The sequence below is a fragment of the Acomys minous genome (genome assembly GCF_964271855.1).
Source record: "Acomys minous genome assembly, chromosome: 19".
In the NCBI taxonomy this organism is placed as follows: Eukaryota; Metazoa; Chordata; class Mammalia; order Rodentia; family Muridae; genus Acomys; species Acomys minous.
This window is the reverse complement of record NC_140499.1, coordinates 65,776,566-65,804,527: the sequence shown is the minus strand read 5'-3', so window position 1 is coordinate 65,804,527 and position 27,962 is coordinate 65,776,566. Positions and strand designations below refer to the sequence as shown.

At 52.6% G+C, this 27,962-nt stretch overlaps 2 protein-coding genes across 10 annotated transcripts; one reads left to right on the top strand and one right to left on the bottom strand.

Annotated features, from left to right (window-relative positions):
• Nucleotides 1–31: 31 nt before the first annotated feature.
• On the bottom strand, nt 32–12,363 carry CERS2 (ceramide synthase 2). 4 transcript variants are annotated; one of them, XM_084769297.1, is made up of 12 exons: nt 8,659–9,059; nt 7,867–7,950; nt 3,236–3,409; nt 2,738–2,855; nt 2,435–2,553; nt 2,227–2,284; nt 2,100–2,150; nt 1,842–1,934; nt 1,573–1,701; nt 1,321–1,427; nt 1,095–1,248; nt 32–943 (listed from the first exon to the last, which is right to left on the bottom strand). In XM_084769297.1, the coding sequence occupies exons 3-12, from the start codon at nt 3,406–3,408 to the stop codon at nt 803–805; spliced, it is 1,143 nt and encodes a 380-aa protein (XP_084625423.1). In that variant the 5' UTR covers nt 3,409; nt 7,867–7,950; nt 8,659–9,059; the 3' UTR covers nt 32–802. The 4 variants fall into 4 exon arrangements, with proteins under 4 accessions (XP_084625423.1, XP_084625425.1, XP_084625422.1 ...); XM_084769299.1 differs by lacking the exons at nt 7,867–7,950; nt 8,659–9,059 and adding an exon at nt 12,267–12,363; XM_084769296.1 differs by lacking the exon at nt 7,867–7,950 and having other exon boundaries at nt 8,659–9,056.
• A 3,276-nt stretch (nt 12,364–15,639) lies between these two features.
• On the top strand, nt 15,640–27,422 carry ANXA9 (annexin A9). 6 transcript variants are annotated; one of them, XM_084769301.1, is made up of 14 exons: nt 15,640–16,060; nt 16,353–16,426; nt 17,050–17,140; nt 17,474–17,570; nt 18,572–18,666; nt 18,899–19,012; nt 19,229–19,325; nt 21,296–21,375; nt 21,553–21,612; nt 22,073–22,148; nt 22,289–22,384; nt 22,479–22,537; nt 26,772–26,894; nt 27,237–27,422. In XM_084769301.1, the coding sequence occupies exons 3-14, from the start codon at nt 17,066–17,068 to the stop codon at nt 27,297–27,299; spliced, it is 1,035 nt and encodes a 344-aa protein (XP_084625427.1). In that variant the 5' UTR covers nt 15,640–16,060; nt 16,353–16,426; nt 17,050–17,065; the 3' UTR covers nt 27,300–27,422. The 6 variants fall into 6 exon arrangements, with proteins under 6 accessions (XP_084625427.1, XP_084625431.1, XP_084625430.1 ...); XM_084769305.1 differs by lacking the exon at nt 15,640–16,060 and adding an exon at nt 16,537–16,647 and having other exon boundaries at nt 16,329–16,426; XM_084769304.1 differs by lacking the exon at nt 15,640–16,060 and having other exon boundaries at nt 16,346–16,426; nt 17,052–17,140.
• Nucleotides 27,423–27,962: the final 540 nt, after the last annotated feature.

The following is a 27,962-nucleotide window of genomic DNA, read 5'->3' as shown; positions in this document are numbered from 1 at the left end:
CCCTTTCTCATTTTAATAGTCTGACACACTGTCATGTTTTACTTTACCTTTAATATACTTTAATTAAAAAAAAAAAAACAAAACAAAACCATTAACAGTACATTTTGGTCTGAAATGGTCCCTCGCCAAAATGCCAGGCCGTAGCTGTAGTTCTGGCTTTAAAACTGAAACCCCAAATGTTCAATAAATAACAGAACTAGTTGCCTTTCTACTCCACGCCAGCTTGTCTTAGCTGAAGGGAGGGGAAAGAGACCAAAGAAAGGAGGCAGTGAGACCCTGGCACTGTGGTCCCTGGGGTGTGGTGAGGGCTGTGTGTGCCCTCCTTCACTTAACTGACTTGTGTTGAAGGAAGAGCAAAAGTTAAAAGTAGCTCAGCTTGCATTTTTGGCCTGAGCTTGGGAGCTCAGAAAGGTGGAACCTTGGTCCAGCTTTGGCAGAGTGAGGCCCGGAGAAGGGACAGTAAGGCACAGCCCTGGCGTGAAGTCAGGGAGAGTCAAAGGCAACAGCTCCAATCCTTAATAAGGAATGTGAGTTCTGTCCAACCCTCAGAGCTGAGGAGGGGTTAGCAAGAGAAAGGGAGCTTGGCTAGAGAGGGGAATAAGGCCATCCCCTCTCTGACAGGACATAACAAGCCTCCTCTCTGCCTGGACACGGGCTGGTTAGGGGGTGACAACAGGAATAAGGAGAGGCCGTGTGGACCCCTCTCCTTAGATCCCTTCTCCCCAGCGTTGAGATGCCCCTAAAGGGAGGGTTGGCATGTTCTTGGCTTCATGTATTAATGTGAGAGGAGCTGGGACATGGGTCAGTCACTCTTAGGGCGATTGTTATTGAGGATGGGGTGGCCATTAGCCAGCAGCCGGTTCTTTGTCTCTGCCCCAGGTGTGGCCTCCTCCCCATCCGAGCTCTCCGTCTCCTCCCGGTCACTGCGTTCGTCTTCTATCGTCTGTGAAAAGGATAAAAAGGGTTGTGTTCCCCAGTTCCCAAGGGCTGCCTCTAAGTTTCCTGTGAACCCCCAGAAACTCATACTTTAAGAGCAGCTGGTACGACAAGGAGTGCGGGCAGTTCTGGGTTAGGACTGCTGAGGCCTTCCTCACCTTTCCAGTTAGGAACTTGTAGGCCATGCGCAGGATAAAGTAGGCCCAGAACATCTGCAGCACCTGCAGCACCGCCATCATGAAGTTGAAGAAGTAATAGCCGAAGAAGGCAGGGTAGAGCTCCAGAGGGTACACCAGCGTGCAGTGCAGGACCCTGCGGGCGCGAGGGCACAGTGAGCACGGGCGTGGCTGAAACCGCGAGGGAAGGGCCGGAGCGTCTACTCACCAGAAGGGCATGATGACCAGTCTCGTAATGATGAAGATGACGGCAAAGACGATGAAGATGTTATTGCAGGTGTTTTTCCATCCCGCGTAGTTGAACATCTTGGCCGACTGTATAAAGAGTCACATCTGTCATCATGGGCTCTTGACATTAATACGTGCAGGTGGTTAGCGGCGGTGACTATGCCCTCTCAACCCCCTAGAGGACCAGAGGGACAGGAACCTGCACGGGGCCTCCACTGTGAGGAACCCTAACCTCCAGCAGGTAGTCAGAAGAGTCGTGCAGAGCCATGATGAGGGTCCCGGCTCGGACGTAATTGGCAAACCAGGAGAAGCTGAGGAGAATGATGGTGGCCACATGGTGGATGATCTGTTCCTTAAAATCCTGCAGAGAAGATGCAGGCTCCAAGGGACTCTTCCCCGTTCCTCCCCCTCGACTTCTGTTCCCCACTATCCCAGCGGCTCCGCCCAGATCCCCAGGAGGCCAAAGGTCTCATCCCACCGCCCCACAGCCTCTCCACCCACCTTCCGCTTGACATCAGAGGCGACGCTGAAGAGCAGGGACAGGTAGAAGGAAAGTTCAATCATGTAGTACCAGTACTGAGAAGGGACGATGCTCTGGAGAGGAGAGGCGTGAGGGATGGCGGGGCAGTTAGATCCAAGGGGCTCACCTCCAAACTCACCACTTCCAGCCCCATGACGGACTCCCCTGCCATGTGTTCAAGGAACTCGTCGGGGTGCTGTGAGCCGTAGAGCACCCCTACATAAAGGCTGCTCTCATACCTGTATGGGATATCCCTCCCAAACTTTCCTCAAGTCGTAGAACCAGGGTTTCTGCAAAGAGAGTAAAGAAGAACTCACACCCTTAGCCCATCTTGACAAAGGATTGCTCCCACATGCCAGTACTCACATCCACAGTGACGGCCATGCCAGCAACAAAGGCGATCAGGTAATACGTGAATCTCCAGCTGCAAGAGGAAGCAGAGCTGGCTAGGTGGGTCAGCAGTTTCCCACTGGCCCTAGATCCCCTCACCTCTTGTGCACACCACAGCAGGCACACTCCCAGCAAGGGAAACCCCACTGTACCACCCAGCCCCACTGGCATAAGCTAACCCCACCTGGCTTCTCGGAACTTCTTGAGAAGACTGGGCCTGTCCTGGTTGCGGCGGCGGCGGAACCAGCGTTCAACCTGGCGTCCAGAAAGCCCACTCTGCCGAGACAAAAGGTCTACCTCCACCTAGGCATAGTCAGGCTGTTAAATTCAGTCTTCAAATCAACAGTGCCCCAACTCTGCCCAACCTCTCGCCATAGTAACCTGAGTCCGGCCTACCCACTGCCAAGTCCTCACCTTCCAGGGCTATGGCTTTCAAACTCTGGCCCACCCAAACTCAGCAAATCCCAGAGTCCTCCGTGGCTCATACCTGCTTGGGCTGCTTGCCGCTGGTCAGGTAGAAATGCTCTAAAGTGGCATTGGGAGGTGCCCGCAATCGGGTTTTCTCCTTAACATTCAGGAGGGCAGCCAGGGGTGTAGCCACGTAACTGGGGAAGAGATGAGAGAGCGGTGTCAGGTTCCCCTGGATCACTCCTAACACCCAAACGGAGAGGGGAAAGTACTGCAGGATCAGGCATCTTAATTCTGGTCCTCAGTTTCCCAGGTTGCCTAGCAACCATCTCTCCTTTAGCCTCTGGGCTGCCCTCAGCTGACAAAGCTGTCTATGTTCACTGTTGACCAGGCAAGGAGGCGGGTACAGGGTGAAAACAAACAACCATTGAAGGAAAAGGCTGGGGGTGCTGAGCCCTTAGGGAGACAATGGTGGCCTGGCGAAAGTGGGAGCAGTGAGTAGGGACCTGGGTGGCCAGAAACAACCATGTAGTCTGATGGGCTGGCTGGCAGTCGGAAGGTTTGAGGGCATGCTCACAGCTCAAAGAAATATCGAGTGATGAGGAACAGCACGGCCAGGGGTAGTGTGATGTAGAGGTCAGAGGCTTTGGCATAGACACGTCCATCTCTGTCTTCTAGATCAGCCCAGGTTAAGTTCACAGGCAGCCAGAGCCGTTCCCACCAAAAGTAGTCATACAGGGTCTGGAGCATCCTAAGTGAGGAGGGGAAAAGTTAGAAGGCCAAGTGACAGAGCTCTGCAGGCAAGAGTCGAGGAGTCAGCACTGTCTTGGTTGTCAGTGACTCAAGTCTTGGACTCTGGTTCTGGCTACACGGCCTGGGAACAAAACTGTCTGGGTTAAAGGAGCTGCTCTCCTTATCTGTAAAAGGAAATCAGTGGCTTCCCAGCTCCAGCACCCACAGTTGGATGCAACCTAAGGTGCTGCTGACACCACTCAGGCATGATTAACTGCAATGAAAGGGGAAAAAAAGAAACCAGCCACTTGCCGGCCAGTGGTGGCCCACATCTTTAATCTTAGCACTCGGGAGGCAGAGGTAGGCAGATCTCTGTGAGTTCGAGGCCAGCCTGGTCTACAGAGTGAGTCCAGGACAGCCAAGGCTACACAGAGAAACCCTGTCTCAAAAAAAACAAAAAACAAAAAAACCAGCCACTCTTTTCTTATCAATGTTATCTTTTGGATCTCAACCTGGAAGATAAGCAAGAGCCAGGCTGAGAAAGTCAATCAACAATCGGCAAAGTCAATCAGGTTGAGTGAACACGGGGATGCAGGTCTTACTCCCCTAGCAGGGGACAGAGGCAGGTGGAGCCACAGAGCCAGTTCCAGGAAAGCCTGGGCTACAAAGTTTGTGAGAGACAGGTTCTGTGAGCCATGGCAAGGAGTCTCATTTCAGCACCTGAGCTGCTGAGCCAGTGGGATCCTAAGTTTGAGACCAACTTGGACTGCATAAGCGCCGTCTCAAAGAAAGAAGAGGAGGAGGAGGAGGAGGGGACGACAGCTCAGTTTTGAACAAATGAAACAGGACACCCCCAAAGGACAGTGAGCACTAAGTACCTGCACAAGAATGACACCATGCCAAATCATTCAGCCATACATGTGAGGCAGAAAATGACCTGTAAACCTCTGTTCAGGAGGGAAGTGAAGCCGGGCGTGGTGGCGCACGCCTGTAATCCCAGCACTCGGGAGGCAGAGGCAGGCGGATCTCTGTGAGTTCGAGGCCAGCCTGGTCTACAGAGTGAGTACCAGGATAGCTAAGGCTACACAGAGAAACCAAAGAGAGGGAAGGAGAGAGGGAGAGCACAGATAACAGAATCAGGACAGGGAATCTGGACAGCAAACCAAGACATTTGGTAAAGCTGAGCTGTCCCTTCCTCGTCCTCCTCTTCTTTGAGACAGCTCTTACGTGGTCCAGCTTGGTCTCAGACTCACGATCCCACTGGCTCAGCAGCTCAAGTGCTGAAATTAAACTCATGCCCACAGCTGGCGTAGCCCATTTCTCACAGAGGCTTGCCCAGAACACAGAAAGCTGCCTACAAAGAAAGGGACCAGCCAACATCCTCCAGCCAGAAAAGAGCGCTTGTCTTCAACCTCCCTTCGTCCATCCACAGAAAGAACGATGCACTGGGCGTGGTGGCGCACAAATTTAATCCCAGCACTCGGGAGGGAGAGGCAGGCGGATCGCTGTGAGTTCGAGGTCAGCCTGGTCTACAGAGCGAGTCCAGGACGGCCAAGGTTACACAGAGAAACTCTGTCTCAAAAGACAAAAAAAAAAAAAAAAAAAAAAGAAATAAAGAAAGAAAGAACAATGTAGCACAGGCCACTGGGACCCAGAGGAGGCAAGGAATGGTCCTTGGCAGCTGTTCAGGGTAGAGAAGTAACCAGATGTCTCAGAAGGGTCACTGAGCAGCACAACATCTGAAAACACTAAGACTTGCTGAGCAGGAGACCCTGGGACTTCCAGGCTCCCCGCCTCTCCTCCTCCTCCGACCAGGGAGGAGAGGGGGGAGCGTTCAGACTGACCTAGAGACTGGAAGCTGTGTCAGGAGGAAGATGGAGAGGGACAGAGCGAGAGCTTCTGGGCCAGTGTGAGCAGAAACACCAGGCACTCACTTAATGTGGAGCTGCTGGAGGAGGCGGAACCCTCAGCCCACACACAACCCAGCAGGGCTGGGCCTCTGGCTGCTCAGCTCTTTCAACAGCTCCGCCTCCACCCTCCACAGAAGAGCTTGCGAAATCCCTCTCAGCCTGTCACGGGTCAGTCAGTATTCCAGCTCAAGGACTTTACCCTCTTGTCCTCACTCCTGGTCACTGCTCTTTTGGATGGAATCAGAGGTCGGCATAGACATAAAGGATTTTTAGCCGCACATACCTATTACACATCCAGGCCTCACCGTAGAGGGGACTACCGCCTCCCCCTCCACCTTAACCTGAATAAATAATTCGGTTTGGTTTGGTTTGTTGTTGCTCAAAAGGAAGACTCTCAACAGAACAAGATTAAATGTAGCTGCCCACATAAGCGCACACTCTTCCTAGAGAGAAGTAGAAAACTGAGGAGGAAAGAAAAGAGGGCACAAGGCCAACCTGGGGGGTAAGCTGGACCTCCTCTTGGGTGACCACGATGATAGGAGTTGGGGGGACCAATGCCTGACCCTGCATTACTGTTTCTTATTGCCTAACTTTCCCTCCAGTGAGACCTAAAATGAAGCGTGCAGGCAATCCTAGCCTTGGGCCGCCTCATCCCATTAGCAGGATGTTTTTCTTGGTAGAGCCTTTGAGGGCTAAGGATTCAGAGGGCTAGCTGACAGCTAAGGCCCTAGCGGTGGGTGGAGCCTCTCTCCTGGACTCCAGCAGCATAAGAACATGAAGAGAAACCCCGTCTTATCCCTACAAAGAAGGTCAGAAGCTAAGGAGATGAGGGAGCCCAAGTGGGTTTCCCAGAACAGCACACCTATCTCAGCCCCAGTGCGTTGCCACTCGTGCCTGAAGCCGTGCGTCACTGGGAGGTGATGGGCGTTTGCACACAGCTTCCAGCTTGCTGTGACCTCCCTTGCCGGTCTGAACTTCCAAGGCAGAGACACTGCGCTCAGCTGGGTCAGGGAAGGTACTGGGGTTTCCAGTCAGCCTCACACATCTCGGAAGAACCAGTCTGCTCCCTCTGCTTGGCACACCAAGAGGAGGCATTCCACAAACAAGATATCAGACCCTGAAAAAAAAACTGACTTCCAGCCCCTAAGGGCTGATTACACCTGCAACGTCTCCACTCCCAAAAATTATACTGCCTGCGCACAGGAAGAGATATGGTGTGTGTGTCCATCTATTTGTCTTCCTCACACACGCACCTGCCTCAGAGGCAGATGCCACTCTCAGAGACCTGCTGGAGAGGTGCCAGCCCAGCAGGGATTTCACAAGCATTATATTACTGGGAACTTAAGCAGGGCTCTTGCCGGGTTTCAACCTTTGCTCCAACTCTGACTGATCCTCCACCCAAGACCCTCCTAAGCAAGTGAAAAGGGAGATGGGTTGCAGACCCAGAGGCTGGGTGGTGTAAGTTTAGCCCATAAGAAAAACTTCTCAAAAAAAAAAAAGAAAGAAAGAAAGAAAAGAAAAAGAAAAACTTCGAGACAGGCACTAGTGGCGCACACCTTTAATCCCAGCACTCGGGAGGGAGAGGCAGGCGGATCGCTGTGAGTTCGAGGTCAGCCTGGTCTACAGAGCGAGTCCAGGACAGCCAGGGCTACACAGAGAAACCCTGTCTTGAAAAACCAAAAAAAAAAAAAAAAAGAAAGAAAGAAAGAAAGAAAAGAAAGGAAAACCCCAAACCCCAAAACAAAACAAACAAAAAACCAGTGCGAGAGATTCTTGAGATTTTTTTTCTACACAGAGAGCTAAAAAGATGGTCTCAGCCGGGCGTGGTGGCGCACGCCTTTAATCCAGCAGAGGCAGGCGGATTGCTGTGAGTTCGAGGCCAGCCTGGACTACAAAGTGAGTCCAGGACAGTCAAGGCTACACAGAGAAACCCTATCTCGAGAAAAAAAAAAAAAAGGAGATGGTCTCACAGGCTCTCGAGTCTGAGAAGCCATAAAACAAGGCGAGGGAGTCCTGAGTAGGGCTTTCTCGTTAAAAACTTTATTTTCAGGTAACAGTGGCTAATCACGGACTTCTTTCTAGAAGGTGAAGCAAAAAGGTGTGTCAGCTGCCTCACGCTGCAGCACCAAGGTGAGGCAGTGACCACTGTGGCCTCGGGCTGCATGTGGCCCATAGCTATCCCCTAAACCCAACCCAAACACCGGGTAAGAATATGTCCCCCAGAGACAGGGAGAGGCCCGCAGGTTGAAGTAGTAAGTGCTTGTGATGCTCCAAGGAACCCCATAGGATCGCCCCGACTACCCTGGGGAACCTGCTCTTCCCGGAGTGAAATCTGGTCAGAGGCCCTAGTGAGGACAGCGGAGCATGGGGCAGCAGTGGAGACAAGAAAGAGACAGACAGACACATACACACACGCACACCTTAGAAAATAGGCACTGTGTGGCCAGAAATCAGACCCAAGATACAGAATCCTTACACCTGGCATGGGGTATGACCTCCTAGCCCAGCTCTAACACAAACAGAAGTGAAGCAATTGTCTGCTGGAGGCCTTCCCTAATTCGCTTACCTGAAGATCGGCTCACTCCAGGCCTCACGATGCCTAGAACCCGCTGATTGTTGACTCTGGCAACTCAAATAAGCGAGACCTAGTCTGGATGCCAGGTGCGAGTCTTAGGCACAGGAACTCTCAAGCTCAGGCCAAAAAAAAAAAAAAAGTCTCTCCTGCAGATAGCCAACTAGCTTGAGGGCCTCTGAGCCTGTAATTAGCAAGCTGCCACCCGTAAAGCTGGTTTCGCAGCTGCTCCTGGGGCTAGCCACGCACGCCCCATAACGGTATAAGAATCGCAGCCCTTTGGAGCCAGGACACTCAAGAGCGTAGTCCTTCCTGCTTCCCGTTCGGGGCACATGGACGCTCTGACCTCCCTCCCGGGGTGGGCACAAGGGGCCCTGCAGCAGCCATAGAGGCGGCGGCGGCGGCGGCCACAGCAGTGGCAGCAACAGCGGCAAGGGGCCGCCACTGCTCCTCCTCGGCCTCCACACTCAGGCCCCAGGACGCACGCGGGCTCCTAGGTGGACCTCGCGCCAGAGGCCCGCGGCTGCTCCCACTCCCGACTAAGGGGCGCCTGCGGCTCGGGTGCTGGGCGAGCGCCCGGCTCCGGCCCCTACCTGTTGCCCCGCAGGCCTTCTCCGGGCCCCGGGCGCGCACCGGACCTCGCCGAGGCCCCAAGCCCTCTCCCGCGGAGCTCGGCCCGCCCTCCGGCAGCCCGGCCGCCATGAACCGGGGGAGGCCCCGCTACCTCCCGGCTGTGTCCCCGCCGCCCCCGCCGTCCCCCGCCGCCCACGCCACCCCCGCACTCACTCGGCCGCCGCTGCAGAGCTGACCGGCCCCGGGCGCCGCTGCTCCGTCTCCGTCCTCCAGCGCCCGGCCAGTGCGCACAGGCTCGGCCGGGTCCTCTCCTCCCCCTTCCGCCGCCCGCGGCTCCCTCCCTCCTTCCTCCTCTGCCCGCCGAGCCCCAGCGAGCCCAGGCCGAGCCCAGTTAGGGGAGTTGAGCTGGGCGTGGGCCGAGGCCGGGAGGGGCCCGCCGGGTCCCCGGAACCCTGCGCTGCGCCGGTGGTGGAGCCTTAGGAGCCCCGACGGGGCGGGTGGCGCGTGCCTCTGCGAGACGCCCGGCTCTCTGGGTGCTGCGGGTGCGACCCACCGGGACGAGGTCAGGGACCCCCCCCCTCCCCGCCCCGAGGTGCCCGAGGGCCTGGCCCTGTGCCCCACCCTGCGGCCCTGGTATGGTTAGTGACCTCAGCCCAGCCCGGCGTTCAGCTCTCCGTTCCTCCCCCGGTTGCTGGCCACAATTCCCGCCCACCGCCTCACTGGGCGGCAGAGGAAGGACGTAGCCAGGAGCCCATCCGGGTGCACCTGAGGGAAAAATAAATAAAAACTACCTGGTCAACTTTGGTGGCTCATGTTCGAGCTTGGTCCCAGCATTTAGAAGAATGAAGCATGGGATCCCCATAGTATGTTTTTTTTTTCTTTTTCTTAAACCTTCCTGTTATGAGTGGTGTGCATGGTGCCAGAGGAGGAGGTCAGGTGAGGGAACCAGATTCCCTGGAACTGGAGTTACACACAGTTGTGAGCTGCCACGTGAGTGCTGAGACTCAAACCCTGTCCTTTGTAAGAACAAGTGCTCTTTACTGCTGAGCTGTCTCTCTGGCCGTGATGTGGCATTTTAAAGAAATGATTTTTTTAATGTGCATTGGGATTTTGCCTGCATGCATGTCTGTGTACGGGTGTCAGATCCACCGGAATTGGAGTCACAGACAGGTGTGAGCCTCCAAGTGGGTGATGGGAATTGAACCCAGGTCCTCTGGAAGTGCAGCCAGTGCTCTTAACCGCTGAGCCATCACTAAACTTGTGGTGGAGACTTGCCTCACAGTGCAATCAAGGGCCAGTACTTTCTTTGCCAGTGGTCTTAGGAGGAGAGTTTGGCTGCAGATCTTGTCTCTTTGGGGGCGTGTAGAGGCCGCAGATGATCCCCACCCTGTTTGTCCATTCCTCCTTGCAGTGACACCCCAATAGATTATATACCACAAAAACCTGGCTGTCCCCTAGTCCGTGCCCTGCACTTTGCTCTGTCTTCCTTCAGGACTCTTCCTAAAAGTCTTCCTTTGCCACACATCCCCTCACACCCTTTTCCAAGAGAGTTGGCCACTTTGGAGCTAGCTTCCCTCTTCAGCCCCTCCCAACACCTCTGGATGAATTGTCCCTTTATCTTTTAGCTTATGACCTTTCTTTCTTTCTTTAAGACTTATTTGCTTTCCCACAGTGCCCACCAGATATTGTTTGTTTGTTTGTTTTTCAAGACAGGGTTTCTCTGTGCAGCCCTGGCTGTCTGGGAACTTATTTTTATTTTATTTTATTTTATTATTTTATTTTTTGAGACAGTATCTCACTATGTAGGCCAGCCTGGTTTCAAGCTCAGAGCCATCTACTGAGGTCTGGATTTAGAGGTGTTGAACCAAGGCACCCAGCTGCACCAGACTTTATAAATGCTTCTCTGGAAGAGTGAAGTTAACGTCAAAAGAAAGGAAGAGAGAAAGAAAAGAAAAATGAAAAACAGCAGTGGGGAGTTTTGTGGGCAGAGGCTGGGTAGCGAGGGGCTGAGAGGTCGAGATAAGAAGGTGCACAACAGAGGGAGAATAGACTGGGCGGGGAGCCCGCGCCCGCCAGGATGATGTTCCTCACACACCCCTGACTGGACCAGGAGATTAGCATCACCACGCCCTCCCAGCCCATCCCCCACCCTCAGTGGCACGGCCATGCCCACAATGCCCCAAGTGTGGCCTACTTCTGATGACTCATTTCCTCTGAATAGGCTGCTGAGGTGTCCCAAGGCAGCGAACACTCCATAGGGCCAGAGTTTAGGTATCTAAGCAAACTCCTGGGAAGACAGACGCACAGAACCTAATGGCGAAAAATAGATTATGAAACATAGAAGCCTGCCCATCATAACGCGCCAGTTAATCCCAGCAGAGGCAAGTGCATCTCTGGGAGTTCCAGGACAGCCTACACAGCCAGGCGTACAGAGTAAGGCCCTGTCTCAAAAAAAAAAACAAAACAAAACAAAAACTGTGTGTGTGTGTGTGTGTGTGTAGAAATGGCTCTTCCAAATGTCCTGAGTTCAATTCCCAGCAACCACATGGTGGCTCACAGTCATCTACAATAAGATCTGGTGCCCTCTTGTGGCCTACAGATGTACACTTAGGCAAAACATTGTATACTTAATAAATAAATCTTTAAAAAAAAAAAAGGTGGCACAGCCTTTAATCCCAGCACTCATGAGGCAGAGGTAGGATCACTGAGAGTCTGAGGCCAGGCTTGGCTTGTCTACAGAGTGATTTCAGGAGAGCCAGGGTTACACACAGAGAAATCCTGTCTCAACCCCCCAAAATAAATAATTACATATATATACACACATACATATATATGTATATAAACACACAAACCAAACCAATAAATAAATAAATAAAGTGGAGGGAGGGCCCAAGAGAAGAAGAAAAAAAGTAAGAAAGAAAAAAGCAACATCAGGCCAGAGGGTTTAAGGCACCCCCGGACAGCATTGCTGTGTCTTAGTATCCCAGTAAGGGACACCACAAGTCACCCAGACCTCATTAAATGATGAAAAAGTGAAAGACAGCTGGAAGGTGGTGACCCACACCTTTAGCCCCAGCACTTGGGAGGCAGAGGCAGGTGGATCACTATGAGTTGAAGGCCAGCCTGGTCTACAAAGCAAGTCCAGGGCAGGCAAGGCTACACAGAGAAACCCTGCCCTGAAAAACAAAAAAATAATAATTAACAAAAAATATTTAATAATTAATTGCCAGGCATGGTGACGCACACCTTTAATCCCAGCACTCAAGAGGCAGAGGCAAGCGAATCCCTGTGACTTTGAGGCCAGCCTGGTCTCCAAAGTGAGTCCAGGACAGCCAAGGCTACACAGAGAAACCCTGTCTCGAAAACCAAAAAATAAATATAAATAAATAAATTAATAATTAATTAAAATGAAATGTAGAGCATGGGAGTTGAAGGTGAATAGTAAATCTGAAAACAGCCTGTCTGTTCCTAGTGTTAAACAAGACAAAACTCAAGGCTGAGCAGCGGTGAAAGCCACTGCGGATGCAGCACACACACCCCTCACACTCCGAGGCTTCCACCACGCAACTAGGGTTCCGCATGACCTCTCCAAATTCAGAGCTCAACTTGCAGACACTCCTGCCAGGCATGGCTTGGGAAGCTTTGGCCAGAGCAAACAGGCGCCTTCTCCTCCTTCCCGCTTCCTCCCCATCACCATGAGCTGTGGTACCTGGGGAAGGGTCAGAAGGCCGGCCGTGTGTCTGCGGCATGTCCTCAGAGGTCACCCCAATCAGCCGGTAGTTAAGTCGGAAGTAGTAAATCTCCCCAGGATTCCTTCTTACCTGAGCTGCCCACCAAGTCCACCCAGGAACCTGAGACTCTCGGGATGCGGTCCTCACCACCAGCGGATAACTAGGGCGTCTGGATGTGTTCAGTGGAGCCAGGAACATGAAGTGGCCCTAAGTGATTTATCAATAACACTCTCAGTGGTTGCTTGTGCCCTCTTGTGGCACGATTGGGGAATGGCAGAAAGGAAGTTGAAGCCTGTCAAGATTGGATTTAACAGTCTAGAAGCAACAGTTACTAGTACAAAATAAGATTGTATCAACGCTTGCCATAAGTTAGCATTTTGACATGCATACTTAGCATTCTGTGGTGAGCACTTTTCTAAGTATTTTATACGTATTTGGGGGTGGGCTGCTAAGGATAGAACCGGGCCTCGTCCTAGAGAGGCAGTGGCTGGGCCCCTGAACTGTACCTCCATCCTGATATAATATATATATATATATAATCTAATTCTCATAGCAATCTGTAACATAAACAATGCTTGTGGAGGTTTGAAAGAAAATGGCCCCCCACAGGCTCATAGGGAGAGGCACTATTTGGAGGAGGTTTGTCACCAGGCGGGTGGGCTTTGATGTCTTAGCAGCTCAAGCCAGGCCCAGTGGCTAATAAAGTTTCTTCCTGCTGCCAGTGGATCTGGGTGTAGAACTCTCAGCTCCCTCTCCAGCACCATGTCTGCCTGCGCGCTGCCGTGATGATAACGGACTAAACCTCTGAATTTTACGCCATCCCCAATCGTATGTTTTCCTTTATAAGTGTTGCCGTGGTCAAGCTGGAGAGATGGCTCAGTGGATTAAAGCACTGTCTGCTCCTGAGTTCAAGTCCCAGCAGCCACATGGTGGCTCACAACCATCTATAATGTGATCTGATGCCCTCGTCTGGCCTGCAGGTGTGCATGCAGATAGGACACTCATACATAGAATAAATAAAATCTTTTTTTTTTTAAAGTGTTGTCATCTTCATGGTGTCTCTTCACATTAGATTTTTGTTTTGGTTTTTGGTTTTTCAAGACAAGGTTTCTCTGTGTAGCCTTGGCTGTCCTAGCCTAGGCTGACCTCGAACTCACAAAGATCCACCTGCCTCTGCCTCTCAAGTGCTGGGATTAAAGGCATGCGCTACCACAACTGTTTTGTTTTGTTTTGTTTTAATGCTGGGCAGTGGTGGCGCACGCCTTTAATCCCATCCCTCGGGAGGCAGGAGCAGGAGGATCTCTGAGTTCAAGGCCAGCCTGGTCTACAGAGTGAGTTCCAGGACAGCCAGGACTATATAGAAAGACCCTGTTTCAATCAAACAAACAAACAAACAAAGCATTTACTTTTATACATATGGATGTTCTCACCTGTTGCTGTATGCATATCTGGGCTCTCTGTTTGTGTAGTGCCCACAGAAGCCAGAAAAGGGCACTGGAAACCCACAGCTGGAGTTCCAGTAGCTGTGAGCTGCCACGCGGGTGCTGGGAACTGAACACTGGTCTCCTGCAAGAGCAGCCAGGGCCCTTATAACCACTGAGCCATCTTTCCTGTGCCCCAGCCCTTAGCCTCTGTTCTGAGGATAAGGAAACTGAGTGCAGGAAGGTCCCCACACTTGTCCAGCATCATGCAGACAGTCAGAATCCTGACTCTGGGAGGTCTAGCTCAGCACTTTTCAGCTTTAAGCGCTGTGCAGAGATTATGCCCTATTTGGGGGTTGTCAGGTAGACAAAATCCCATTAGAATAGAATTTCAGGTAAACAATAAATAATGTTAGCAGAAGCAATCACATTAAATACTTGGGTCACACTTAGACCAACAAATTATTCACTATCTGAACTAATTTAACTGGGAGTTGTATATGTTTTTATTTACTTATTCTAATCCCCCTAATTTACAAGGCGATTTTACACTCCCATGTGCTATCACACACGTTGCCTCATTTATTACTCCCAAGAAACCTGTCCTTAGATGCCCCAGCCTATCTTCTTCCCATCCCTGCAGTTTCTGCCACCCTTTCCAATTATAAATTATGAAACGCATAGCTACGATTACAGCGTATGGGGCTGGAGAGACAGCTCAGAGGTTAAGAGCCCTGGCTGCTCTTCCAAAGGTCCTGAGTTCAATTCCCAGCAACCACATGGTGGCTCACAGCCATCTATAATGAGATCTGGTGCCCTCTTCTGGTGTACAGGTGTACATGCAGGGCAAAGCAATATATATATATATATTTTATATATATATTATATATATATAATCTTTTTTTTTAATGATTACAGTTTGTAAGAGGCAGAGTAAGGCAGAGTGAGGTCTCACATCTGTAAGTCTTAGTACTTGGGGCTGAAGCAAAGGAACTGTGAGCTCAAAAGTAGCCTGGGCTTCATCATGAGTTCCAGGCTAGCCTGGGCTACAGAATAAAAACCCTGTGCCTCCCCAGAAATAAGCAAGCAAAACCAGAAAAGGTTAACAAGAGAGCTCAGTACGGAAGGGCACTTTCCACCAAACCTGAACACCTTGGAACACACACGTGCAGGAAGGAGATGACCCCGTCCTGTGAGTTTTCCTCTCCTCTCCACATATGCTGCAGCATGCGTGCGCACAATAAATAAAGTCATTTCTAAAAATTAGAGCTTGCTGGCTGTGGCGGTGCACACCTTTAATCCAGCACTCAGGAAGCAGAGGCAGGTGGATCTCTGTGAGTTCAAGGCCAGCCTGGTCTACAGAGTGAGTTTCAGGACAGCCCAGACCGTGTAGAGAGACCTGTCTCAAAACAAATGAACAAACAAAACCAAATAAATGAGTAAATAAAATCAAAATTAGAAAATTGATCACGCGTCTTCTGGTTCTAAAACTGAAGTATATTTTACACTTTAGTGAGAAATAAAATTAGTGATGACACCAAAGTTTTTTTCTTTGTTTTCTTCTTCTTTTTTTTTTTTTTTTTTTTTTTTCCCCAAGACAGGGTCTCTCTGTGTAGCCTTGGCTGTCCTGGACTCACTTTGTAGACCAGGCTGGCCTCGAACTCATAGCGATCCACCAGCCTCTGCCTCCCAAGTGCTAGGATTAAAGGCGTGCACCACCACGCCTGGCCTTTTTTTCTTTCTTTCTTTCTTTCTTTTCTTTTCTTTTCTTTTTTTTTTGCTTTGTTTTGTTTTTTATGGGATCACAGTGGATATGCCGCAACCCTCTCCTTCCAGGATTCTGGGAGATCAAGGAGAGTGGCAAAGGACTGGAAGCAGGGAAACGGCTGGTTCCCAGCCCTGAGGCTTCAGCAGCTGCCTGGGTGCCCTGAGGCCCCGAGGGGCTGTGCACCTGCTGCTCTCTGCTGTTGGGATTGCGTCACCTGCAACCCAAACAGCCAGGGAACACTGGCAGCTAAAAGGCAGCAGGAGTCTGAGAAACCCGGGCCCCTTGAGCCTCTTCCACCTGCTGGCTGCCTGTGGGAGCAGGGTGCTCCCAAGTGCTGTGCCTGCCTGCAGGGAACACCCTCTGCTTTTCTCTCTTGACTCTGTGGGTCTTTTCCCACCCCTGATCACCTGTGCCCTTCCTTCCTCACAGATATACACAATTCCCTTCCCTCCCCACCCATGCTGGCTTTCCTCAGGCCAAAAAAAAAATCACTGTAGCTTATGGGCTGGGACCCCCCTGAGGGGTGCAGGCTGGGGTGCCCTGATGGTATGTGTCCCGACAGGTTTTTCTCTATCAACCTTGAAATCAGCCTGGAGCCTGTCTGACCTGCATTCCCCTTACTCACCCCCCCCTTCACCCCCAGGGAGCTGGAGCCAGCGGTAAAGCCAGGTCAGATGCCGACTCAAGAGACTTAGGTATCTGTGGTCACAACCTGGCCCCGCAGGGAAAGCAATGCACAAAGCCTCCTGTGTCCTGGGCTGGGCTGAGAGGCCACGGCCAGTGGCACCTGCGCGTGGGTTCAGGGCCAGTTCCTGGGCGGAGAAGATGTTAGGCGGGGAGGTGTTTGCTTGTAGACCCTGTACAGCCTGGTTCTCTCCCACGTCTGGGTGGGGCCGGAGCTGGAGACAACAGCTGGGCTGGTCTGCAAGAGAGGCCATCTGACTGGCTGCTCCACCTGGGCCGTCCTCTCCTCCTCTCCTCCACCAGGCTATACCGGAGCTGGTGCCCACACAGTCGAGGCACCAAGCCCTAACACCCACTTCACTTCTACCATCTTTGGGGTAAGTACTGGAATGGAGCCCTGATCTGGGGGAGGGAGAGCTTCCTGTGGGAGGAGTGGACGAGCTCCTTTCCCAGCATGAGAGTGTCCAGGTACCCACGTTCTTACAAGGACCCACACATCAGCCCAGATTACACTCGATGGCCTAAAAAGCCACTCCTGGCAGGAAGGGCAGACGGGCAGGAAGCCACTTTGCAGGTTGGATCTTACCTGTGGAAGGAGGTGTGAAAAGGAGCTGCCTCCCACCCGGGACCATCCTTCTTGTGCCGAGCATCACCTCAGCGGCCTGAAGATCCAGGCCAGCAAAGGGAGGAACATGAACCTCGTCTCAGGCTAAGGCTTTAGGGGCCTTGGGTGGAGGGAATCGGCCGGTGGGTGCTGGTTCCTGCAGCCTTGTAGGCAATCCTGGCTTCTGGCGGGAAGGTGAAGGCAGCAGGGAAGCCGGTGCCCTACGCTTGCTTCCGCCATCAGGCCTGAGCGCCAGTTCTGTATCCTATTATTTGTTCATTTATTTCCTGCCGCAAAGGAAAGGAATGGGTTGAGAAAGTCCAGGACTCAGATTAGAGGCCATCAGCAAGCCCAAGTGGGCCATTCCCCTCAGCTGACTCCTGTTTCCTTCCACAGAGAGGCCAGTCGCACCATGTCTGTCAGCTGTGGGACGCTGGGCACATCCCTGACCCAGGAGATCCTCAGTTCCCTGGCTCTTGCCAACAAGGTACGGGCTGTTGGGACTTCGGAAACTGATTTGCGTAGTCAGTGGTGCCTGTGATGTGACTGCTGGGGCCTCACCCTTGCCAGGTTAGTGCTCTCCCACTGAGCCCCACAGTCAACTGCGTCAACTCAGGGGTCAGGAGGTGCTGGGGCTAGGGAAGTGGAGGTAGCTCTGGAGGGTAAAAGCCTTGATGAGCTGAGTTCAATCCTTAGGAGCCTCACGGAAGGAGATAAGCCTCCCCTCACGCTTTCCTCCGACCTCTCGCCCACGCAAGGGAGGAGGAGGAGGAGGACAGTGGGTCCCTCCTCACGGCACCGTGTTCTCCTGCTCTTACAGACTGCAGCTTGGGGGACTCTGGGGACCCTCAGGACCTTCCTGAGCTTCAGTGTGGACAAGGATGTGCAGAGGCTGTTAAAGGCTATTACAGGCCATGGTAAGCTCATGGCCTTGGCGTTCAGGGTCCAACTTTCTTTTTTTTTTTTTTTTTTTTAAAGATTTATTTATTTATTATGTATACAGATTTCATTATAGATGGTTGTGAGTCAACATGTGGTTGCTGGGAATTGAACTCATGACCTTTGGAAGAGCAGTCAGTGCTCTTACCCTCTGAGCCACCTCTCCAGCCCCAAGGGTCCAACTTTCATTGTTGATCTGATGTCCTTCCTTCCTTCCTTCCTCTCTTTCCTTCTCATGTAACCCAGGCTAACATTAAGCTCCCCTAATGACTGATCATCTGGCCATCCTCCCTCCACCCCCCAGGTGTGTGCCATCAAACCCGGCTTCCCATACCATTTTAAATACTTAAGTGTGTATATGTGTGTGTGTGTGCACGTGTGTGTGTGTGTGTGTGTGCACGTGTGTGTGTGTGTGTGTGTGTGTGCAGTGCGTACCGAGGCCAGGAGATGCTGTGTTCCTTCACAAGGCTATCCCAATAGCCTGCTTCTCGGTTGCCTTGCAACCCGAGGTCATCGCCTGCCACCACTGCCGCCACCAGGGGTGCTGGAAAAAGACTGGCCAGCCATCCTGCACACTCTCTTACTTCTCTCTCCCTCTGCCTGTCCGTCTCTCCATCTCTCCCCCACCTATGTTGTCCCACTGTCTGTTTCTCTCTCTCTCTCCCTTCCTACAATAAATCTCCTTTCATACCAGCTCTGTTGTGTGACATTATTCACATGCTGGATCCCCCAGAGCCAGAGTCGCAGGTGGTCATGAGCCACCTGATGAGGAGGCTGACACTTGAACTCGGGTCCTCTGAAAAAGCACTACCTATCCTTAGACCCTGAGCCGCCTCTCCAGCCCCTATAAACGATGTCCGACATCCAGGATGTTTTCTTTGTATCTCCTTAGAGATCAAATGGAAGTTCCCCTCCCTAAGGAGTTGGGAAGTCACAGCTGCCAACTCTGTTGTTTCAACCTGCTTCTGTCTTGGGTTAGGTGTGGACCACAGCACCATAGTGGACGTACTGACCAATCGGAGCAGAGAGCAAAGGCAACTCATTTCTCGAGCCTTCCAAGAGCGCACCAAGCAGGTGAGACCACTGACTTCCCAGGCACTGCGGGACACGGGGGTGGGGGGTGGGGGGAGGGGTGGGGGGAGCAGCGAGGGGAGGGGGAGCGGTGGGGGGAGAGGACTTGAGCTCCAGCCATGGCCAACCCCTCCCTCTTGACTAATCAAGGACTTGTTGGCCAAGGCAGAGCTTCCCACGGTTCTGGGCCCTTCCTTGACCTCTGTCTGTGTCTGTCCGGGGCCTGTTTACGTAGGATCTGCTGAAGACCTTGCAGGCGGCACTCTCTGGCAACCTGGAGAAGACTGTGGTGGCTCTGCTACAGCCTGAAGCCCAGTGCGATGCTCAGGACTTGAGGGCTGCTTTGAAGGTACTTGCAGAGGACAAGTGCTGGGTTGTCTGGGGAGCAAGGACATCCGCAGAGAGGAGAAAGGACAGTTAGTTGACTGGCCTTGGCCTAGAGGCCCCCTTGACTCTGGTAACCCTGAGGTAGAGAGGCAGCCAGCGCCTGCTCCCCAGCTCGCTCTCTGCCATCTTGCTGAGCTCATGACATGGCCCGGTCACGGGATCCCACAATGTCTTGTAGGCCTCTGGTTCTGCTGGTTCCAAGGATGTGGCCTTGGAAATCCTGGCCACCCGAGCGGGGCCTCGACTGCGGGAGTGCCTGGCAGTATATAAGCACGGTAAGAATGTTCCAGGGTCCCTGAGAGCCGAAGGGTAGCAGCACAGTCCATTCCTCCCCTACCGTCCTTGGAGATCCGGGACCCTAGTTCCTTAAGATCTCTGTTCCCAGCACTCCTCCACTCCCCTACTGCGGGTGTCACAGTTTCCCCAGGGGAGAGAGCCACATGTGATCATTAAAGAAACAGAAGCAATGATTACCTTAGTCTGGAGTCCTAGGGCGAATTTCACAGGGATGACAATTAGTCACTGTAAAAGTCCCCAAGGTACCCTTGTCACCTTCCCAGACCCTTGCTGTCTCTATCACAGCACATCCCAAGGCCTCAGGGACAGGCGGTGGCCCCCTTTTTTAAGCCATAGTGTGACCTGTCAGAGGCTGCTGTCCCCGCCTGCCCGCCACTCGCCTAGCCTACTCATTTGTGAGTGGCTTTTCCCACCCTCATCAGTTCTTCAGTTTTCCTTAGGTGGCTGAGCGCTCTCCTTCTTCCCTCAATGTCCTCTCGCTTGCTTCTGGTTTCTTCTCTTTCTTCCTCCCCTCCCCCCATCCCTGCAGCATAGTTGCACATAGGTAAGAATTCTTTGTTCAGGATTCTCATGACTTAGTCCTGTGTCGCCCCGCCCCCTCATCAGGCCCCCTCCCCCAGGCCCTCCAGCCCTCTCAGGCCCCCTCCCCCCTCCAGGCCCCCTCCCCCACCAGGCCCCCTCCCCCCTGCAGGCCCCCCTCCCCCAGGCCCCTTCCCCCCCCGCAGGCCCCCTCCCCCCAGGCCCCCTCCCCCCTCCAGGCCCCCTCCCCCCAGGCCCCTTCCCCCCCTCCAGCCCCCCAGGCCCCCTTCCCCCCCCAGGCCCTCTCCCTCCCAGCCCCCTCCCCCAGGCCCCACCAGGCCCCCTCCCCCCACCAGGCCCCCTCCCCCCCAGGCCCCTTCCCCCCCTCCAGCCCCCCCAGGCCCCCTCCCCCCCAGGCCCTCTCCCTCCCAGCCCCCTCCCCCAGGCCCCACCAGGCCCCCCCACCAGGCCCCCTCCCCCCACCAGGCCTCCTCCCCCCACAAGGCCCCCCAGGCCCCTTCCCCCCCTCCACCCCCCCAGGCCCTCCTAGGCCCCCTCCCTCCCACCAGGCCCCCTCCCCATAGCAGGTACTGGGCTTGCAGGCATGTGACTCCATGGCTGGCATTTTTTGCTTTTGTTTTCTTTTCTCTCTTCCTTCTTCCCCTCCTTTCTTTCTGTCCCGGGGATTGAACCCAGGGCTTCGGCTCATGCTGGACAAGTGCTCGCCTACGTAGCCTTCGTTTTGCTCACTCTCTTCCTCATGCTCTACCTCACACATCACTTCCTGGATATTGATTAGAAGGCTGGGCCTACCCAGCTTGCTTCCTAATCTGGTTAACAATGGATGGAATCTCCAGCAGGAAGGTTTGAGGTGAGGCCACCCTCTCTACTCACAGCTCAGGAATGTTTTCAGAGTAGCTCTGAAGGTGCCCACCCAGGCCTTCCATCCCAGGGACCATTAGCTACTAAGCTGCTCTGGGGAGGAGGCAGAAGGCCTGGTAGGGGGCTGGACAGTGACCTGAGTGTGGGTCCCAGCACCCACGTCAGCTGGCTCACAGCCACCCGCAAATCCTGCTCCAGAGGACCTGACGCCTTCCTCCAGCCTCCTTAGGCACTGTCCACCATACACAGAAATTTAAAAAAAAAATTTTTTTTTTCAAGAAAAGGTTTCTCTGTGTAACCTTAGCTGTCCTGGAACTCACTCTGTAGATCAGGCTGCCCTTGAACTCACAGAGATCCGCCTGCCTCTGCCTCCCTGAGCGCTGGGATTACAGGTGGGCACCATTGCACCTGGCTAAAACCAAAGATTTGAGAAAAGAAGAAGAAGAAGAAGAAAGACCATAGGGTCCAATAGGTCAGGCGCAGACAAGGCCTGAAGCTACCAGCCCTAAGAAAATCAGGGGACAAAGAGTTCCTGCTCCTCCCCCAGATTTCCAGGTGGAAGCAGAGGAAGATATCAGGACTGAGACGCATGGCGTCCTGCGGGACCTGCTTCTGGCCCTGAGCAAGGTGAGGCTTGGCCCACAGGGAAGGGAGCTCTGTTCCGTGGGCTGGGCACGGACTCTCAGGGTAGGGAGCCCTGCTGTGCTGTGGCAGACAAGGGGCAGCTTCGGAGAAAGAAGCCCGGGTCTGGCCAGACCCCGCCCTTTCAGGAAGAGCCCTCCTCAGAGCTGTGTCTTCCCCTAGGGGGGCCGTGAGAGCTACTCTGGGGTTATCGACTACAGCCTGGAGGAACAGGATGTTCAGGTGAGCGAGCGGAGGAACTTCAGGGTGTGTGTAGCCGCCATGTGCAGTTTGGAGAGTCCCTCCTTGGCCTCGGCCTAGGGCCCGGATCCCCATACAGCGGTCTGTGCTGCTCCTGCCTTCTCTGCCTTCTGAGTTCACAGGACACAATCTCCTCGGCTGGCAGAGTCTCTCCCCTCCCGTGGGCTGGACCAAGCGAGCCTCCTCAGATCTTACCTTGGGGATTAGGTGCTTGTGAGAGCAGCTGAGCCGAGCCCCTTTCTTAACCCTGCCTGTTTTTCTGGCTGCCCTGGAATTCACTGTGTAGACCAGGCTGGCCTCAAACTCAGAAATCCATCTGCCTCTGCCTCCAGAGCACTGGGACTAAATTATCCATTTCCACCCTTGGTCCCATTTCTTTCACCACAGGGGATCTTGGGGGACATCACAACCGAGGCTCCACTGATTCCCCCCTCTCCCCCAGGCACTCCTTGGATCCAGTACAGCAGGTCAATGGGTCCTGCTCTTTACACAACGCAGTCCTGAACACCTGGTCCGAGGTACCCAGGCAATTCTTACCCACAGCCTGCTTGCTCTGCTGGTGGGAGGGGCCGGTGGCGGAGGGTCGCCCTTCTCTGTGCTAAGTAACAATCCCACGCACCAATTTACCTCTCTAACCACTCCTCACACGTACCGGAAGTGTTTGATCGGTATCGGAGATGCACTGGGCAAGAACTGGAGGATGCTATCAGGAGCTGTTTCCATGGAGATGCCCAGCTGGCTCTGCTCAGCCTAGGTGGGTACCTGCTGGGGTATCCGGAGGGGTTTTCCTGGGACACGAAGCTGGGCCCCTGGCATGGCTCTCTCTATCCTCCTCCCTTGGCTTCTAGCGTCCATGATGAGAAACACAGCGCTGTACTTCGCCGACAAACTTCAGCGAGCCCTTCAGGTAAGACACACTGCTTCCTGCCCTCCGGAACGCACCGTGGAACCTGCACGCTAGCGCCTCCCCTGGCTTTACACACTGACTTGTCATAGGTAGAGAGGGAGCTTTGGTTAAAACTAAGTTAGTTGACCCACAGGCACTAACATCAAAGTTCGCCATAATGTCCACGCACCAGGCCCAGATGTGAGTTTGCTTTGCCCGGTTCTAGCTGTTGTCAGAGGCGAAGGTGATTCTCTAGAGCAGTGGTCCTCAACCTCCCTGACGCTGTGACCCTGTATACAGTTCGTGATGTGCTGGTCCCCAGCCATAAGATTCTTCTTTTTTTTTTTTTCTTTAGTTTTTCGAGACAGGGTTTCTCTGTGTAGCCTTGGCTGCCCTGGACTCACTTTGTAGACCAGGCTGGCCTCGAACTCATAGCGATCCACCTGCCTCTGCCTCCCGAGTGCTGGGATTACAGGTGTGCGCCACCACTGCCTGGCCAAGATTATTATTCTTATCGCTACTTTATAACTGTAATTTTGCTGCTGCTATAAATCATAATGTAAGTGTGAAAGGGCTGTTCAGCCCCCAACGAGGTCGCGACCCCCAGGCTGAGAACTGCTGCTCTCAGGTGGGCATGGTGAGAATGCGTCATCCCAGTAGTCAGGAGACGGAGGAGCATCACAAGTCCCAGGCCAGCCAGGACCCCCCTGAATTTCGGCGCTATTTTCAGCATATTACATTTCAGTTAACCTTCACAATTAGGCACTGTTCTGTTCTGAGACAGGGTTTCTCTGTGTAACAGCTCTGGCTGCCCTGGAACTAACTTCTTAGACCAGGCTGGCCTCGAACTCACAGCGATCCCCCTGCCTCTGCCTCCCGAGTGCTGGGATTACAGGTGTGCACCACCACACCCCGTTTATGCACTGTTCTTGTTCACTTAGATTTTAAAAATGAAGATCAAGCCGGGCGTGGTGCCGCACACCTCTAATCCCAGCACTCGGGAGGCAGAGGCAGGCGGATCTCTGTGAGTTCGAGGCCAGCCTGGTCTACAGAGTGAGTCCAGGTCAGCCAAGGCTACACAGAGAAACCCTGTCTCAAAAAACATAAAAAAAAAAAGTGAAGATCAAAGACATGTTATTTGTTTTTGGTTTCCCCATGCAGCCTTGGCTGTCCTAAATTCTATTTATAGACCAGGCTGGCCTCGAACTCACAGCGATCCACCTGCCTCTGCCTCTCAGAGTGCCAGGATTACAGGGGGTGCCACTGCGCCTGGCTCAATTTTTATTTATTTGTTTTTGGGCAAAGAGATGTTAAATGCCTTGAACACCCTGGGGCCTCCTATCTCCACATTGGCTGGACTTATTTATTTGGTTTTTCAAGGCAAGGTTTCTCTGTGTAGGCCTGGCTTTTCTGAAACTCACTCTGTAGAGTTCAGACACAGACATCTGCCTGCCTCCCAATGCTGACATTAAAGATGCTCACCACCACCACCCAGCCACACTGCCTGGATTTTGTTCTTATTTTCTATTCTCTTGGCCTAGAGCTCGGTGGAGGAGAACTTGCTGCATATGCCCAAGGCCTCAATGCCATCTTTGCACCACCTTAAAAAATGCCTAGCGAGCCAGATGTATTGGTGCACTCCCATAATCCCAGCACTCAGGAGGCAGAGGTGGGCAGATCTCTGAGTTCAAGGCCAGACTGGTCTATATAGGGAGTCCAGGACAGCCAGGGCTACATTATGAGACCCTGTCTCAAACAACAAAAACAAAACAAAAAGTGCCAGGCATAGTATTTATTTAAAAAGTGATGGCTTTGGTTTGATTATAGCAACAAAATCTAGTAATTCTGCTAGATGAACTAGGTCTCCTCTGAGAATGAATGTGTGTGTGTGTGTATGTGTGTGTGTATATATGGGGTGTGTGTGTATGTATGGGGTATGTGTGTGGTGTGTATATGTGTGCATGTGTGTGTATGTGTGTGTGTATGTATGGGGTGTGCATGTGTGTGTGTGTGTGTATGTATAGGGTGTATGTGGTGTGTGTGTGTGCATGTGTGTGTGTGTGTATGTATGGGGTGTGTGTGTGGTGTGTATGAGTGTGCATGTGTACGTATGGGGTGTGTGTGTGTGGTGTGTGTATGTGTGCATGTGTGTGTGTATGTTATGCATGTGCACGTATGGGGTGTGTGCGTGCACGCATGTGTGTGTATTTAAATGAAGTATAACAGCTAGGTGGTGGTCTTTTTTTTTTTTTCTTCAAGACAGGGTCTCTCTTGTCTGCCCCGGACTCACTTTGTAGACCAGGCTGGCCTCGAACTCACAGAGATCCATCTGCCTCTGTCTCCTGAGTGCTGGGGTTAAAGGCGTGCGCCACCACGCCCGCTTTAGGCGATGGTCTTCAATCCCAGCATTCAGGAGGCAGAGGCCAGTGGATCTAAGTTTGAGGCCAGCCTGGTTTGCAGAGAACACTCCAGGACAACCAGGCCTAGACAGAGAAACTCTATCTTGAAACAGCAACAACAAAAGGAGCCAGGCGTGGTGGCACACACTGTTAATCCCAGCACTCAGGAGAGAGAGGAGGCGGATCTCTGTGAGTTCGAGGCCAGCCTGGTCTATAAAGTGAGTCTAGGACAGCCAAGGCTACACAGAGAAACCCAGTCTTGAAAAAACCAAAAAAAAAAAAAAAAAAAAAAAAAAAAAGAGGAAGAAGAGGTGTAATATGTGTCATATTATGGTAGACAAGTCTTGAGCAGCACACCCACTGATGACTACATGGAGGGCTGTCTACCCACGCCCTTGCTCCATCACCCAGAGATCCCCATCTTGACAGATTACACTTAACTGAGAAAGCCTGGCTCATTATAATGAGTCAATACCGGGGTTCATTTGAAGACCTGTGCTTTTATGTGTCTGAGTTCCTGATACTGATATAAAGACCGGCCACAGCTGGGCATGGTGGCGCACGCCTTTGATTCCAGCACTCATGAGGCAGAAGGCAGGAGGATCATTGTGAGTTAGAGGCCAGCCTGGTCTACAAAAGTGAATCCAGGACAGCCAAGGCTACACAGAGAAACCCTGCCTTAAAAAAGAAACAGACAGGCTAGGAGTGGCTCCGTGGTAGAGCACTTGCTTGGCCCATGACACGCATACAAGGATGCAAACATGCACCCTGGTGTATCAGGATTGTGAGACCTGAACTTCTGGTTATAAATGAGAGGTTGAGACACACACGTGTAATCCCAGTACCTGAAAAGTAGACGTAAGATGCTCAATAGTCCAAGGTTTGTAAGGCGGGGCAACCCACACCTCAAAGTCAAACTGTCTAGAGGCAGGGGGAAGTGGATCTCTGTATCTCTGTGAGTTCAGGGCCACATGATGAGACCTACTTAAAAAAAAAATGTTCAAGGCCAGCCTCAGCTACATAGTGAGTTCAAGGTCAGTCTAAGGTATATGAGACACTGTCTCAAAAACAAAGACATGGGGCTGGAAAGAGGGCTCAGTGGTTAAGAGTTTCTTTTTCTTCCAGAGGTCATGAATTTGGTTCTTAGCATCCACATCAACCCAGTTCACAACTGTTCCAGGCGTCTTCTGACCTCCACAGGCACACACATACATGTGGCACACACTCACACATGCACACACATACACATAAAAAACAAATCTTGGCCCAGCACTCAGGGAGGAAGAGGCAGGTGGATCGCTGTGAGTTCAAGGCCAGCCTGGTCTACAAAAGTGAGTCCAGGACAGTCAAGGCTACACAGAGAAACCCTGTCTCAAAAAACTAAAAAAAAAAAAGAAAAAGAAAAGAAAAGAAAAAAAGATAAAACAAACTTCTGTATTCTGCAATGTGCATTCTATCTGGGCTGTCAGCATGTAGCCACTGCGCGTGAGAGGAGAAAAAGAAATCCTGGGCTGGCCTTGGTGTCTTATACCTTTAGTCCCAGCACTTGGATCTCTTTGAGTTTGAGGCCAGCCAGAGATACACACTGAGATCTTGTCTCCAAAAACAAACATAAAAATAAAAGGCCTGAGAATGTAGCTCAGTGGTATGTTCAAGGCCCTGGGCTTGATTTCTCAGTACCCCCCCAAAAAAGGACAGAAAAATCTGTATTCTTTATCCTGTGAGGATATGGTTTAGCTCTGCGTTATTGCTTCTCCTCACTCTACCTCCCCTTTGCTTCCTGCCCGTGTGTGTCACCCAGCCCCACTCTTGGTGAGAATGTCCCATGTCGCTGCCCCAATCTGTTTGTTTACCAGGAAACAGAGCCCAATTTCCAAGTGCTGCTGCGGGTCCTCATCTCCCGAAGTGAGAGTGACCTTCTCAGCATTCGGACTGAGTTCAAGAAGAGATTTGGGAAGTCTCTGTATTCTTCTCTCCAGGTAAACCTTAGCTGTTTATTCTTCTTCTTCAACACAGGGTTTCTCTGTGTAGCCTGGGCTGTCCTGGAACTCATTCTGTAGACCAGGCTGGCCCCTACTCAGAGATCTGCCTGCCTCTGCCTCCCGAGTGCTGGGATTACAGGACATTTCTTAACCTGGAGCCCTGGTGTCCTAGCTCTCCCCTTCACCCACTTTCCCTTTGGTTGCGTGTGGACTCTAAGCAGCAGAGAGGAGTCTTTTCCTTGACTGAGCTATGACCGGCACAGGGTGGGGTTAGAATGCTTGGACTGTGGTGCTGCTGCTGACAATGAGTTTTTCTAACACTGCTTCTCTTACCTGCAGGATACAGTGAGAGGGGACTGTCGCTCAGCCCTACTAGCCCTGTGTAGAGCTGAAGACATCTGAGACGCCCCCACCACACACACACCCTGGACTCGCTTTGTAGACCAGGCTGGCCTCGAACTCACAGCGATCCGCCTGCCTCTGCCTCCTGAGTGCTGGGATTAAAGGCGTGGTGATGCTCCGAGATTCCTGTATTTGACTGAACACACAGGAAACATCCTTCCCCTCCCAAGGAACACCATATACCCTAACTTCTGGAGGCTGGACCTCAAAATGTCTTTGATATCCTTGGATTCCCCTCCCCTCACAGTGCCGTCTCCCAGCTCCATTCCAGGATGCCTCTGTAGGGTCTGCCCTGCACACCAATCCCTGCTCCCCGGCAGGCAAACGTTTTGGCAAATTCACTGTCTTTTTATGATTCCACGGTTAAAGTGTGGGTGGAGCCGGACATGGACCAGGAAGAGGCCTTGTGAGTTGGAGGTGTCTTTGAAGTACACTTTGCTATTCAGCGGGAATCCTGTTTTTGCCCCAGCACTGCACTTACCAGTTGTCAACACCCCACCCCTGGGCCTCCCTTCATCTTCATCATCGTCTCCTCCCTAGAAAACCTCAGGCTAGGGATTCAAGAATAGGGACCAGCGGCTCAGAACCAGCACAGGACCATCCACAGGAGGCCCTGGCCTAGGGTGTCCCTCACACCCCTAACCCATCGCGTGGTGCAGGGAT

What these genes read in the sequence shown, in the direction of transcription:
- CERS2 (XM_084769299.1), bottom strand. Translation starts at nt 3,408, where the DNA reads ATGCTCCAGACCCTGTATGACTACTTTTGGTGGGAACGGCTCTGGCTG. An exon ending in CTGGTCATCATGCCCTTCTG is followed by an intron (nt 1,249 to 1,320) that starts GTGAGTAGACGC and finishes TCGCGCCCGCAG; the next exon opens with GGTCCTGCACTGCACGCTGG. An exon ending in ACAAGTTCCTAACTGGAAAG is followed by an intron (nt 944 to 1,094) that starts GTGAGGAAGGCC and finishes TCCTTTTCACAG; the next exon opens with ACGATAGAAGACGAACGCAG.
- ANXA9 (XM_084769300.1), top strand. An exon ending in TGCTTCTGGCCCTGAGCAAG is followed by an intron (nt 21,376 to 21,552) that starts GTGAGGCTTGGC and finishes GTCTTCCCCTAG; the next exon opens with GGGGGCCGTGAGAGCTACTC. An exon ending in AACTTCAGCGAGCCCTTCAG is followed by an intron (nt 22,538 to 26,771) that starts GTAAGACACACT and finishes TTTGTTTACCAG; the next exon opens with GAAACAGAGCCCAATTTCCA.